The sequence below is a fragment of the Haliaeetus leucocephalus genome, unplaced genomic scaffold (assembly GCF_000737465.1).
Source record: "Haliaeetus leucocephalus isolate CR32 unplaced genomic scaffold, Haliaeetus_leucocephalus-4.0 Scaffold384, whole genome shotgun sequence".
NCBI classification, from domain to species: domain Eukaryota; kingdom Metazoa; phylum Chordata; class Aves; order Accipitriformes; family Accipitridae; genus Haliaeetus; species Haliaeetus leucocephalus.
This window is the reverse complement of record NW_010972820.1, coordinates 7,994,287-8,008,053: the sequence shown is the minus strand read 5'-3', so window position 1 is coordinate 8,008,053 and position 13,767 is coordinate 7,994,287. Positions and strand designations below refer to the sequence as shown.

At 43.2% G+C, this 13,767-nt stretch overlaps 1 protein-coding gene across 1 annotated transcript in view; it reads right to left on the bottom strand.

The window, feature by feature from the left end:
- Positions 1–2,540: 2,540 nt before the first annotated feature.
- NR2E1 (nuclear receptor subfamily 2, group E, member 1) overlaps positions 2,541–13,767 on the bottom strand; it is a 52,214-nt gene continuing 40,987 nt past the window's right edge. The window contains exons 5-10 of the mRNA XM_010573451.1: positions 13,436–13,671; positions 11,971–12,117; positions 7,493–7,589; positions 6,958–7,107; positions 6,583–6,688; positions 2,541–3,961 (exon numbers count right to left, since the gene is read on the bottom strand). Of these exons, the coding sequence (XP_010571753.1) occupies positions 3,799–3,961; positions 6,583–6,688; positions 6,958–7,107; positions 7,493–7,589; positions 11,971–12,117; positions 13,436–13,671 (899 nt within the window). The 3' untranslated portion in view covers positions 2,541–3,798. The remainder of the gene's footprint in view (positions 3,962–6,582; positions 6,689–6,957; positions 7,108–7,492; positions 7,590–11,970; positions 12,118–13,435; positions 13,672–13,767) is intronic.

The window sequence follows — 13,767 nt, the reverse complement described above, 5'->3', positions numbered from 1 at the left end:
AAAGTCATACATGCCTGCTGTAAGAGGTGATCGTAGACCATGTCCCTGAACATTAAAGGAAGGGGAAGCTGTAATATTGTGTTTGTGTGACCACTGGTGAAATACAGGTTGTTGATGCCTGAACTGCAGTTCACAGGGAACACTGCTGAAGTTGTCTTTCTCACTAGATGCTTCTATGGCTGGAGAAGCTTCCTTAGTGCATCCAAATGTGACATGGGAGTTACCTATCCAGATGTTCTTGAAAACAGATTCAAGAACACTAGTAGCAATCTGATCCAGTGTTTTGTGCTATTTGGTAACAGTACACATTGGCTTAGACTTGACTCTGCTGCTTTTTTCCTTCTTATACTTCTTATCACTGTAGAAAACATCCTACAAGCTTACTGGTGAAGTTATTAGTTTCTTTTAACTAAGACATTTACCTAATTTATGGAAATCTGGATGTAAAAGACTGAACTGACAAATGAGGATTTTGTGTAGTACTAGTGACTAGCTACACTGAATAGTTAGATGCTGAAAAAATTGCTCTTTCCCCCTCATACTTAACAAAGACTGTGCTAAATCTCTCCAACAGTCCTATTAATGAAACCAGGGACCAAAACTGACAGAGCCCACTTGCAGCCCAGAGCTGTCTAGCTTTTCAGTAAGTTCTTGATAATGTAAAATCAATTCTAAAATTTCCTGTGTTGTTGAATCACATTTAAAAGTTGAGTTATTCTTGGAAAGGGGGAAAGAAGGACTAAATGTATATGAAGTTTTATTATTTAGGTTTAGATACATAGTAAAGTATTTTTCTCAAATGTTCTTTTCTGAGGGAAGCTTCTTTCAGAAATCAAAATGCCCCATCTTACCTCTAAAAGATGATGACACAATCTGTATCATCTGCTGGGGGTGCGGGGAAGAATTCAGCTGAAGAGGGAAAAGCTGCATGCTTGATGTCAAAGTATTGCTATTTCCAAAGTGAGGACTTTGGAGTGTTAACCTCTGAGGATGACAGGACATCTGCTCTGGGCTTTCACCTGGCCTTCAGTCTTTCCAGGCTAACTAGAGACCCTAATTCTAGTGTAGTGTAACTAGTTCTGCTTCTGTGCTATCTGCAGTACTGGGAGGAAGACATGGTCTAAGATTAGCTGTGCCTAAACCACAGAGATCTGGGCATTGTTCCCAGCTTGTGAGTCTGCTCTGCAGCTGGGCTAGGTCCTGCAGGTAAGGGGATGTGAGATGGGAGTGCACCCATTGCCCTGCCTGCTTTGCAACTGGGAGAAAGCCAGTATGCTCTGTTGCATCCTCTAGCCTGGGTGATCTAGGGACTGGGACTACAGCACACTGCAGAGTGTGGTAGCCTTGCAGTGTGGTTGCAGTTTGTGTTTATCGCTGCTCTGGGACAGCAGCATGAATCTGATTGAAATGAGTGTTCTGTTATGGGTTCTGCACAGCACTGGGTTCAACTTCCTTAGCTCATAAACTGAATTGTCACAGAGTGGGGAACCACAATTGATTTTTCTGCCCTGTCCAGTTCTTTTTAGTGTAGAGAGCAGAAAATAGTTGAAGGTTATTACAGGTGCAGGAAGAACACTTCATAAAGCATTTGTTGGTTTCTTTCCAACAACGTGCTATGCCTTGTGGTAAATGCATTCCCAAGTGCTCCATCCTAGTTTGTATAGAAAATGTTTTAAAGTCCGGTAGTCCATGCTTTGTCTCACCTGACTCATAAAAGAATGGTCTTGTATACTTTGTTCTGGCTGTCTTGGAAAGGATAGAATGTGAGACCTAGCAGACTGTGCAAATGGAAGAGAGTTGGGGTGAAAACTTTGACCTCTGAAATGTGTGAGATTTTTATGCTTGGAGTCAAGGGAGCTAGGATTTCACTTGTGATCTGTATTCCTTGACACTGAAAACCAATCAGCCATTGATATACACTGTACATCTCCATCTGTCATTTTAGTGTGCATGGCTCTTCAGTCACTCATTGCCATATGAACATTATGTTGTATTTCCCTTCTCCTATTGCCAACTTATTCTGTGCATTGGGAGTTGCTTACCTCTTTCTTTGGTGTGATTACACAATTGGACACCTTAATAAAACTTCAGAATCTTTTTAATTGAAGCAGTGTTTTTCTACTCTCACCCTTTGTTAGCTGCACAATTCACCAATATTAAAAATTGTAATAATATGAAACGGAAGACTTATACTAGGTTAGACCTCTGATCCATTTGGTATTGTGTCCTAGAAAAACCTCTGTGTCAGCTCCTTGAGAAGGAAACCTTGCAGCAGGTGTATATTTGGATTACAGAAGACAGCTCTATGCAGGACCTTTGTCCCAAGGCAGAATCACCTAAGCTGTTGCTTTAATGCTTGTCTAACCTGTTTTTTAAAACCACTGATGATGGAGACTCCACAGCCTCCGAGGCAATCCATCTGAGTAGAGGGTATTTCTGTTCCCTGGTAAGTAGGGTACAGTGGAAGAAACTAATCCAGAAATAGAAGGACCAGCATTAAAAGAACAGTGACAAGTAATTTAAATTCAATATATTTTTATTCTTTGTAAATACAATGAGTACAACTTTTTAACTTCACAAATCAGTTAATCCACTTTGTACAGGAAAAGTTTTACTCATTCTATGATAGTCCAAGTGCTGATTTTTCTCAGTGCTAGTTCCTAATAACAAATCAAATTTTGAAAAGTACAGCAGCTATCTTTAAATGTTTTTTCTACACTTTTCATACATCAAATAAGCAGCTTATAACATTTTTGTGTGTGAGAGGGTGTAGGCGAACAAGGCTTCAACATTAGAACCTGGAGTTTTCTAAAAAGGCATTGGAGACTTTTGGAAATTGTTAGCATTGTATCAGTCAACAACCTTTATTTCTTTGAAATAAAATTCCTTCCATTGATTTTTTTTTTAATAGTCATTTCACTTTTCTGCACATCTCATTGACAAAGAGTTTGGCCACCGTTGCCTTTGGTTTCAGCACTGTGCCAACGGGACAGCCAGCAGGTCACTGAAGCGGTCATCTCCATTGTATTTGGTTTTGCTGTTTTAGTCTTCCTTTCTTGACTTGTACCTTTTCAGGTGTCTGTGTGAATGTGTGTCTGTGGGTGGAAGAAAAGGAGGGAAGGTTGGGGAGGAAGTGTATAAAGCTCTTCTGTCTTTGAGATGTTAACTGAACAAATTGTGGTGACATCCGCATCAAAGATCACCAGTTCATTTTGCAGGAAGAATGCAGCTGCTGTCATAAGCTACTTTTTAATCAGTTCTGAAGGCCACTTCATGATGTATTATAGCAGAAGCAATGTTTTGGTAACCTGGTCTTAAATGTTGCCTATCATATTAAAACCATTTTCCCAACATAGGCTACTTTTAAAACAGTTCTGAAGGCCACCGCATCTCACGTTACAACAGAAGCCAAGTTTGGTCACCCAGTTCCAAATACTGAACAAACTAAAGTACCTTCTTTCACATTGTGTCTCAGATCTGCCAGTTAAATGAGAGAATAGCAGAGTCTTTGTTAACTATGACTGGCATCTGAATTGCCTCCATCCTGTAGTAACAGGAATAGCAGCCAAATTCCAACCACTTTCACTTTTTCTGTAGAACAAAGCATTCTCTCCATGATCTAAATCATTCTGTTCAGAGCAGCAGAATCATATCTACTGGGGTATTTTTTGTCAATGGGTTTAAAGGCTAAACATTCCCAGGCTTATGCTTCCTGTAGATTTTGTTAGTTGAGGCTTATTCTCCATAGGTAAAAGTTCTTCTCAAACTGTCCATCCTGATTGTTTATTTTAAGGTAATTTATATGTCACTGGATTTGTACATATCTGAAAGCAGTCTTGTAATTGGTACATTCCCAATGGTCTTTTTGAAAAACACTTCTTCTATTGTAGATGGACTAATCGAACGTAAAGCTGGTAAAAGCAATAAAAGTTTTCCAAAACGACAGGGTTGTGTGGGATACCTGGGAGACAGAGAGAGAAGAAATGTTATTGAAGTTTTTAAGTATTTTTTCAAAGAAAGTCTTTTACTTTATAGAAAAGACCAATATTCAACAAATCGTACAGATGGGTGCTACCTGTGCTAAAACCCTGTGTTTTGTACTCATGTGAGCAAGAAGGTTGACCCCAAGGAAAACTCTCTTAATGGAGGTTAGCAGAATATAGACCAATGTCTCTGAGTTTTGATTAGCTCCTTTGTTTATTCCCTCAGAGCAGTAGCAATACAGAGACAGGATCTGCTCTGACTTGTCCCTCATACAACATCTATGTTCTTGATGCAGTTCCGGGAAGAGCTTGACCTATAATAAATACCCTGTCATTTAAAGTGCAATTTAAACCTACCTGGACTGTCATGGTAATAATTTTGCCCCCTTTTGGTTGCCATATACATTGAATACCAATTGACATTTGGAAAGAAATTTTCGTGTTAAGGAAGCTGTGTTTTAACCCCAGGTAATGTGTTCATGTAATAGGATATTTTCCATCCTTTCTCCCAGTTTTTGAAGCCAACACAACATAGGATATGTATTCTAGCTGTGCTTATGCTGACTTTACAGCAGTGATTCTCAAACCTCTGCTTACAGTGGCCTCCCTACAAGAAGGAGTAGGCTGTTTGGAGAAACACTCTGCTTCTCCAGTCTGCCTTCCTGTTGAGAGGGACTCCACTGAGATCAAAGGGCTGATAACGCAGTAACACTGGCAGAAAGGTAAATTCAAGCCTGAGGATGAAATGCAAGCTGAAAGCCCTATCCCACTGGAGTCAAGGTGACGAAGTCTGTCAGTGGACTGCACTTTTTTCCTTGTAAAAGGGTATCTTTTACAACAGATATTGTTTAGCCCAGTAGCTAAATATTTCCAGCAACGCAGAAATGCAATGGAAAAGTCGCCATGCCTGGAATGGAAAGCATGGCTATGTAAAACCATTGCTCCCTAGCTCCTCTCTCCAATATGCCCTGTCTCACTCAGAGTCTCCAGGGAGCAATCTTCATGGGAAAGGCCTTCCGTAAGAACAGGAAGAGGTTACTATGCAGCAGTTATTCTTTTTGCTCTGACCTAGCCATAACTGGATGGTATTTGCATTTTTGTTCCCATCCCCAGGGCAGGCCATGCCCTTTAGACTAAATAGAAGTGCTTCAGAGACTGCTGCCATCTGATCTGATAGCGAGTGGACTTCTGCTAGGCAGAGCTATTAAGAGAGCAGATCAAAGATTCAGAAGGAAAAAATGGTATAGAAGTTTCTCTTCCACTGCTCCATTTCCCACTGTGCTAGTCTCATGGACCTCCACTGCAGCTAAAGGACTTAGACATGAACTTTACATGACCTGTCACAGCTCTCCAGAAGTCCTGAACCAACCAGAGCAGCTGTTGCAGATGTTAGGTGCACTCTTCAGGCTTCTCCCCTGTCCCACCACTCTGAAGTGGTCCATAGGAGGAGGCTAATGACCTATTCACAGCCCGCTGTTCTAGAGTGTGAGGTTGTACTTTGTGTAGTACGTTTTGTGCATTCCTGGGCTCACCCCTGTATGCTTTGTGGGATGACAGCTACAGCTTTTACAGCAGGGTTTTAAGATTTCTGTATCCCACGGGACTTATCCTGAATGAGACAAGGGGAAGATTTTCTTCCCAAACAATGATTCTCATCACTCTGCTGCAGCACCAAAATGGGATTCACAAGTTCTGGGTTTTTCATTTCAACCTGAGAACAGACTCAGGGTAGTGTCTTGGAAGAGCCATTTAACTTCCTTCTGTCCCAATTTCTATGTCTGCAAAATGGGGGAAATGATATGGGGATTGGAGGGAAAAGCACTCATACTGCTGTGGGATGTGATGTTTTGAGCACCGCTAATAGTGGTATTGAATAAAATGTAGCCTTCTGAACTGCAAAGTGTTCCACAGCAGGTATCACTTCCCAGGGGAAGATCTCTCCTTTTAGCAGTTTTCCATTTGTCTGAATAAATTGAGGTGCTGGAGCGTGTCCAAAGAACAGCAATGAAGCTGGTGAAGGACCTGGAGCACAAGTCTTCTGAGGAGCAGCTGAAGGAACTGGGGTTGTTCAGCCTGGAGAAAAGGAGGCTGAGGGGAGACCTTATCGCTCTCTACAACTACCTGCAAGGAGGTTGGAGTGAGGTGGGGGTTGGTCTCTTCTCCCAAGTAACTAGTGATAGGATGAGAGGAAATGGCCTCAAGTTGCACCAGGGGAGGTTTAGACTGGATCTTCAGAAAAATTTCTTCACCAAAAGGGTTCTCAAGCATTGGGACAGGCTGCCCAGGGAAGTGGTTGAGCCTCCATCCCTGGAGGTTATTTAAAAGACGTGTTGATGTGGTGCTTAGGGACATGGGTTAGTGGTGGACTTGACAGTGTTAGGTTAATGGTTGGACTGGATGATTTTAAGGGTCTTCTCCAACCTTTTCTATGATTCTGTTTCATCAGGAAATGCCAAATCCCAGCAGGCTGACAGCCAATGTGTACTTGCTATAACAGCCCTGTCACCATTTCAGTCAGTGGAAATGTCACCTTCACTACAGTGAGAGCAGGATTTTACCCCTACACCTGCAAGAAATATTCAGAGAAGACACCGCTCACCTGGTATGAATGTAGCTGTTCAGAGTGAGCTGGGCTTCATCTTGAAGGGCTGCTATGGCGGCAGCATTTCGGAAACTCCTCAGTTCGGAACCACTGTGTGTAGGCACTGGAAAGCAGATCAGTTACTAGATCAGCTTGACTCTTGGGTGGGTCAAAACAGTTCAGCTAGTGCTATCAATGGAAATTAAATGTTCCCATTAGTTCCCCAGCACTCCACTGTCAGCCTTTCAAAATGCAACACTGACTATTGGAATTCAATACCGGGAAACCTGTTGGATGATACAAAGCTATGTCTGGTTTAAAACCTTGTTTTTGCTTTAAAGTAGCAACCTCATAGTTATCAGACCAGGCAACCAAGAGATTCTTTCTGCTTACCAGCTTTGAAAGTGACAATGCATTTGAGACAGGCAAATTCGGTAGCATCTAGCCGAAGTTGTCTAAATCTAGCCACAACCTCCTGTAAAGCCTGTATTTCTGAAATAATTTTATTCAGCTTCTGAGAATCTGTATTGTCACCGTTCATGCCTAAAACAGAAACAGATGAAATGAATAATATTAAAGGCATTTGCTTTATTTTATATTGATTTCTGACAAAATCCTCTGTATCAATATCTACTCTATTGTCACACTTGTCTATCTGGTTCCATGTAAACTGACTGTATTGTATGAAAGTTAATATAAAATCTTCTCTTGGATGATAACAAACACAGTAATTTGCATTTAAATGACAATGCAAGCAGTCATGAATACAACAAAACAACATTATTTGCATTTAAATATAGATTTATAAATGACAGGTATGCTCTATTGTTCAGTAGGAATTTGTTATTCTTTACATGTTGTTCTTTTTTCAGTAATGTATTTTTATGGTAATTTTTGTAACAAAGTCATTAAATTGTGCAATTCTTACCAGATACAGCCAGTAGAGTGTTAGCATCAACTGGAATGGCCCATTGTGCTATTCCTAGAACAAACAGTTCTCTCCAAGCATCTTCCAAAAGCATCAGCTGTCATACAATAGATGTACAATATAACATAGTGTATAATTTATAGATTTATAACAATTTAAATATGTAAATTTCTGTTATTTTAAAAACTACTTTAAATGCCTGTCATGGTATTTTCCCCACAGCATTTGTTAGCTCTTCTCTTAGCTTTTTGAGAAGGTGTCTAGAAATAAGTCTATGCCTTGTAGAAAAACACAGGGTTGGCTCACTGTGCACCATGTTGCAGACCAAAAGGGAGGAGAAAGAGAAAGGAGAGTGAGAACTCCTGCCCCAGAGAGCTTGCTCAAACATGAACACTCGCCTGTGTTTCTCAGCACAGCGTGGGCTCTCTCCTCCCCTCCCTCGGCACATATAGCTGTCCTAGGACAAGTTGGATGAGTGCTCTCCTATTGCTCTCTAGGGATTACCCTCCTTTCCCTTGGGAAGGCAGGATTTGTGAAGAAAAGCCTGGACAACATCCTGAAATTAAATCACTCTGTAGGGAACACTGCTTTAGAGCACATATGTATCTTTAACCCCTTCCTTACTAAGCAAGTCTTTAGCTCTTTCAAGCACAGCATCTGGACACACATACGGTTTCTCAGTGTCACCTGTTTTCCTGCTTTTTGCTTAAAATCATTCAGAAATTCCAGGCACTAAGAGCTGTTTCAGAGAACTGAGCTTCCAAGCACCTAGGCTGACAGCATTGCTAGTTCTCTGCAATTTTTGTACATTGTCTGGTTGTGTGGAGGATGCATTTTCCTCTGTTTGGAGGCAATGCCTTTGATTTCCGTGGAGAGGCAGTGGTGCATCTGAAGAGGAGACAAGACTCCTGGTAATGCAGACTGGCAAAACTAGAACAGACCTGTTTACTCTCGAGGGCATCTATGGATTGTTGGCCCAGACCACCTCTTAAGAGGGGTTTGGATGGCCCCCAGTTCAGCTGAAGTTTATGGCCTAAAGGACATGCTGTGGTGCGTACACATTGCTGGGACCTCATGTCTGTCAAGAGGGTGGGAGAGATTTGGAGGGGTCAGAACTGTAGTGGACTCAGGAGGCTCCATGCAGTGAAAACAGATCACCCAAAACTCATGCAGAAAAAAAACCAAACTGCAAGCATTAATATTGCTACGGTCCCTGAAAGTATCAGCAGTTTAGCTTCTTAGGAAAATAGGAAGGAGGGTATGTTAAGTCTATGAAGAGTCTGTAAGGAAGAATAAAGTAAAAAAATATGTTGTACCAAATGAATGATGATTTCCTTGGAATCAGATATATGTGAAAGTAATGGATGATACAGGAAGCATGCAGTAAAAGTGAATCCTTTATCGATGTGCTAACTCTTAACAGTATTCTAAGTTTTAAACCACCCTGTTCCAATCAGAATGGGAGGAAGAGCTCTCAGAGTCTCTGCTCTCAGCTTGTCACTGCAGGCTTATGCCCATTCTGTGCCTTTTTGTGCTTCGTGCTTTGCAGAACTTCTACATAACCTGACTAAGGAAATCATGACAGGAAAGTATTTCTGTCTCTGTTTGCATACAATTACTGTTTGAAGTAATTACGTTGGATTTTACAGTACTGGAAGCTGCCCAGATTATTGTATGAAATGGGGGGGCAGGCAGTGTCTAGGGTGCAGTGCCCATCTCAGCTCTGTTCTGAGAGCAGCTGAACCTGCTCGTAAGTCTCCTAACTGCTGCAGCCTGCGAACCCAGCCCCTCCTCCTGATAATCCTGCCTGATGGATGTGCAGGTTTCTGTATGACATAGGAAATGATTTGCCAGCCTTTCATTTGCTTTTGTAAAACTTTTTTTGTCATTCATTCATGCAGATACAATGGTAATGAATGGTAGTTCCTGGAAGATATCAATTTCATATGTTCTTTCCTACTAAGTCTTTAAAGTCAGAAGACTTCAGAAATAAGAGACTATTCTAATAGCTGAAGCTTTCTTCATGCCTATGCATAAGTCTGTAAAACCACCAATTAAAATAATTCATGCTGAAGCCATACTCATCCCTCCTTCTTCATAGAAACAAGAAATACCAAGCTTTCTGAAGGACTGGTTTTTGCTTCTTAATCAACCGCATCCTGTAAGTACAACCTTTTATTGATGCCCTGCATTGGGCCAATCTGTCTTATGGACAAGGTGGGCAGGTGTGCAGGCCAGCAGAACTTGAAGCATGGAATTTTTGTTGTGTGGCTTCCAGTCCACAATGGGATTAGCTGCGTGGAGCTGGGGAAGGGACACAGCCTCTGTTTTACCGAGGGTAGTGACGCATTGGACTTGTGTTTTGTCAGCAAATTGGTTTCTACTTGTCCCCTTGCCTTTGAGATGAAACTGTCACAGAGTCCTGGAATCCCAATGTGCTTGCCTCTTTGGAAGAGTGCAAACAAACAAAAGCAACATCCAGGAAAAGGTTTTAGACTCTTCTTGGAGAGATGTTGGGGATACAAGAAGAGAAATACAGACATTTACAGCTGGGCCATTGTCAAATTAAATAATGCAATGGCACTATTATAAAAATCAACCATCTGATTATTCATGACATAAGGTGATGAAAATCAGAGTTATTTCTTCTCCAGCTCTCCTGAGTATGACAGGGGAATCATGCAGAAAGAGGCCCAGGTCAAAGCTTTAGAGCTGAGCAGCTCTGAGTTTTGAGGAAGCTGACTTGCAATGAGGTACAGCGAGTCAAGGTGATGTTAAGGAAAGGCTGGGATTTTAATGTGTAATTCACTAACATTAGTCCCTGATATGAAAATGAAAGAGGCAGTGGGTTATATAAAGATGATGGGAACACTCTGGTGTCTATGGTAGATAAGCAGGCCTTGCTGTTTGAGGCATGCTTGGTCATGTGCAATGGAGACCTCCCTTGTTCCTAAATCCTGCTGCCCCCTCCTCCACACACTAACAGAGATGACTGGGAAAATGCATCTGTATGATGTCAAATAAAGCCTTCACCTAAGGAGCCTCCTGTGGACATCACTGCTCTAGAGATGGACCCAGCCTATTCTCGTGCACTGAGGATGCTGCTGAAGCAGGATACTTGCTGCTTGCCCCTGATATTTGGGCCTGTTTCTTTGGTTGCTCGGCATGACATACCCAGTGCTCCACAGGAGTAGCGGCAGCAGAAGACAACATTGGAGAGCAGCATGCTGCACTGGGACTGCTGTCTTCCTAACGGCGTGTATAACCCCCGGGCTCTATCTCATTGCTCCCCTCATGCTTACTACGTAGCAGTACTGCAGCCAGAGCTGAGCAGTGGCCCCTTGCATCTAATTTCAGGACAAGGATTTCAAAACATGAGTCTGGTGCTAGAAAAGGAACATTTTGGTGTACCTTAGCTTTGTATCACATTGTGACCATCATGATTTACCTTTAGGTAGAAAACACTATTCCTTTCCTACAAAGCTCTTTTCTTTCAGTTCAAAATACGTATTTGCATATCAACTGCAACACTTGCAACATGCATCCAGGGAAGGAACTAGTTCCTCTGATGACTGCTGCATAACATCTAAGGCACAAGGCTTCTAGTTACCATTTTGGAAAATTAGCTCAATCATATCAAAGTATTAGACGTCTTTTATGATTAGAGCTTTGCGTAGATTTCCCCCCTTCCATTTTATAATTATCTGATTACTTTTTTTTAAATTAGTGCATTATACAAAGCACACCGAGTCCTCATCAAGAATCAAGTCATTAAGAAATTGCTTCAGCTCGTATGGTTCACATATGATTTACCTGAGGCAAAGGCAAATTGTCATAGAGGAAAATAAGACAAATTAGGGAAGATTTTAATTAATGGTGAAAAATATTGGGGGCTGGCCAAATTCTGCTTCCACCATATTGGTGTAATTGTAAGTAAGTTCACTGAAGCCAACATGAATAAGGAAAAAATGTTGGCTGTGTAAATGGAGAGGAGAGGAGAGGAGAGGAGAGGAGAGGAGAGGAGAGGAGAGGAGGAGGAATGGTCTTCGGAAATCACCTCAGTCATATCCTGAGGCCATGTGCTTAACTAAGCACTGCTTATCCCAAAATAGCAAAGTAAGGTGCTATTCCCCATTTTATGGAGGAGAAAGTTGTCCCACAAGTAGAGAAGCAGTTTTGGCACACTGAGCTTAGTCTGCAGCCTGGTGACTTTTCCTCTAGAACTTGTCCTCCCATAATACTCACTTTATATTTGATGTTTTTTCTGGCTTGATTTTCACTTGCTTCATGAAATAAAAGTTGAAGGAAAGCAGTTTCTAAATCACTGCCTGGTTTCCAGGGACAGACCAAAACTCTGCCCTGAACTTCAGAACTGCTGAAGTCCATTACAGATTCAAAGGTTCAGGACCTAATCTGAGCTCTGAGCCTTCTTTAACAGGCAGGCCAGGCCAACGCGACTCTCACCGCAGGTGCCTTACCTGGTCTTGTAAGGACAAGGTGGAGAAGGCTGGGACACTCTTGGCCCACTTGATGCTCATGAACAGAAGTCTGGCTGCTGACTCACAGACGGATTCGGTGGCTACTTCGTAGAGATACATGGGGGTACCGTTGACTTCATGTGGGTACTAATGTTAAAAAGAAAATAAAGCAACTTCATACAATGTCACTAAGGCAGCCTCCTCTTCCTCTCCCCTACAGCTGCCATTCAGTGCATCATGCTCATGCCCAATACAGAGTGCGCACTCTCTTATTCTGCAAGCAGAGGGCATTGCTTTCAGTGGGCTCACTCCAAACTGTTCTCTGCTGCTCATCCATGTGGATGAACTGTACTACAGAAACAGTTCTCTGGAGGAGGTTGAAGGGAGAATGAAATTATTACATGAGGGGAAAAAATTTACCAAAATGCAGTGTCATCCTTTACCCTGTTACACAATAGCACACCTCTGGTAGCAGAGTTAGAAGAATACAAATTCGATTAAGAATTTGTGTTTTGTAACCTGTGCTTCAGAAGCCGATTGAGCACTCCAGCCTTGCTCAGCAAAGCAGTAAGTATTCGTTTAGCCTTAACCTTCATCTAGATCCTTGACTGCAACAGGCTGTAAGCAGGTGCGTAGAGCTAAGCATAACTACCCGCAGGGTGTGTAGGATTGGAATGGAGTTACATTTTCAAGCATGTGCTATGTTTTCTTGCTAAATAATTTCTGATTCAGTATTTTCCAAAATTATAATATAAAACTATATGTTGTGATCATGTTCATGATGGATTCTCCCAAGCTACCAACTCTGGAAATGGAGAACTATTTGAGCTGTCTCTTCTTTGATTTTCTAGGTGCTGTAAATATGCAAAATGCCATTGCAAAGGGGCTGATGAAAAACATCACCTAATGGCTAATTCTTGTGCAGTTGAGGCCACGGCAGCGCTTCCACTGGGCTGCTTAGGAAATGCCACAGCCAAGAAGCGCAGGGCCAGCTTAGACACGTTTGTGCCTGCGTGCTCAAGCTGCAGGCTTTGGTCAGTACAGATAGTACTTTCTGGACTACACCACTATGGAGATGGGCATTTTGCTGAAGAAAACGCAGTGATTGCAGCTCATCCTCATTGAAACAAGGTTTAACATTGACTTGTGGATGGGCTCCAGGCAGGAGGAGCACCTCTGCAACCGTGAGGGTGTTAAGGGGGTAGGAGAGACGGGGTTTGCACAGAGCAGGTTATCTGTTGGTCCTTCTGCACGTCCCGTCTGCAGAGGGCCTCTTACCCCTTGCACCTCGTACCTTCAGAGCTTTTAGGGCCGTAACGACGGAGTCCCCACCCCAACCCGCAAGGCCTCAAGCCTTGCTCTTTACCACATCTACTACCGCAGAGGCAGAAAGGAGCCAGCGGGTCGCAGGTGCCCCAGCAGCGGGGGTCTGCAGGCCCACCGGGGGGCCGGGGCGACGGCTGACCTTTGGGGTAGGCTGCGCCAGGCCCACCAGAGCCTGCCTCTCCGGGGTGCCGGCGACGGCGGCCAGCTCCAGGCCGTGGGGCTCCAACTGGGAGACGGCGGTGAAGAAGGCGGGCGCCGGCAGGGCGGCGGCGGGGAAGTGGGGGGCACCGCCGCTCTCCTCCTTGTGCCCGCGGAAGTAGAGGGCCACCTGCTTCCGTATCGTCGACGTCCGGGGGCCCCGCTCGTGCTGCACCGCTGCGGGGGCACCAAGGAGAGGCCAGGGGGTCACCGCGGGGTCCCGCACTGGGTACCCCACGCTGCTCAGCCGGCCTTCCCTCCTCCCTGCAATTT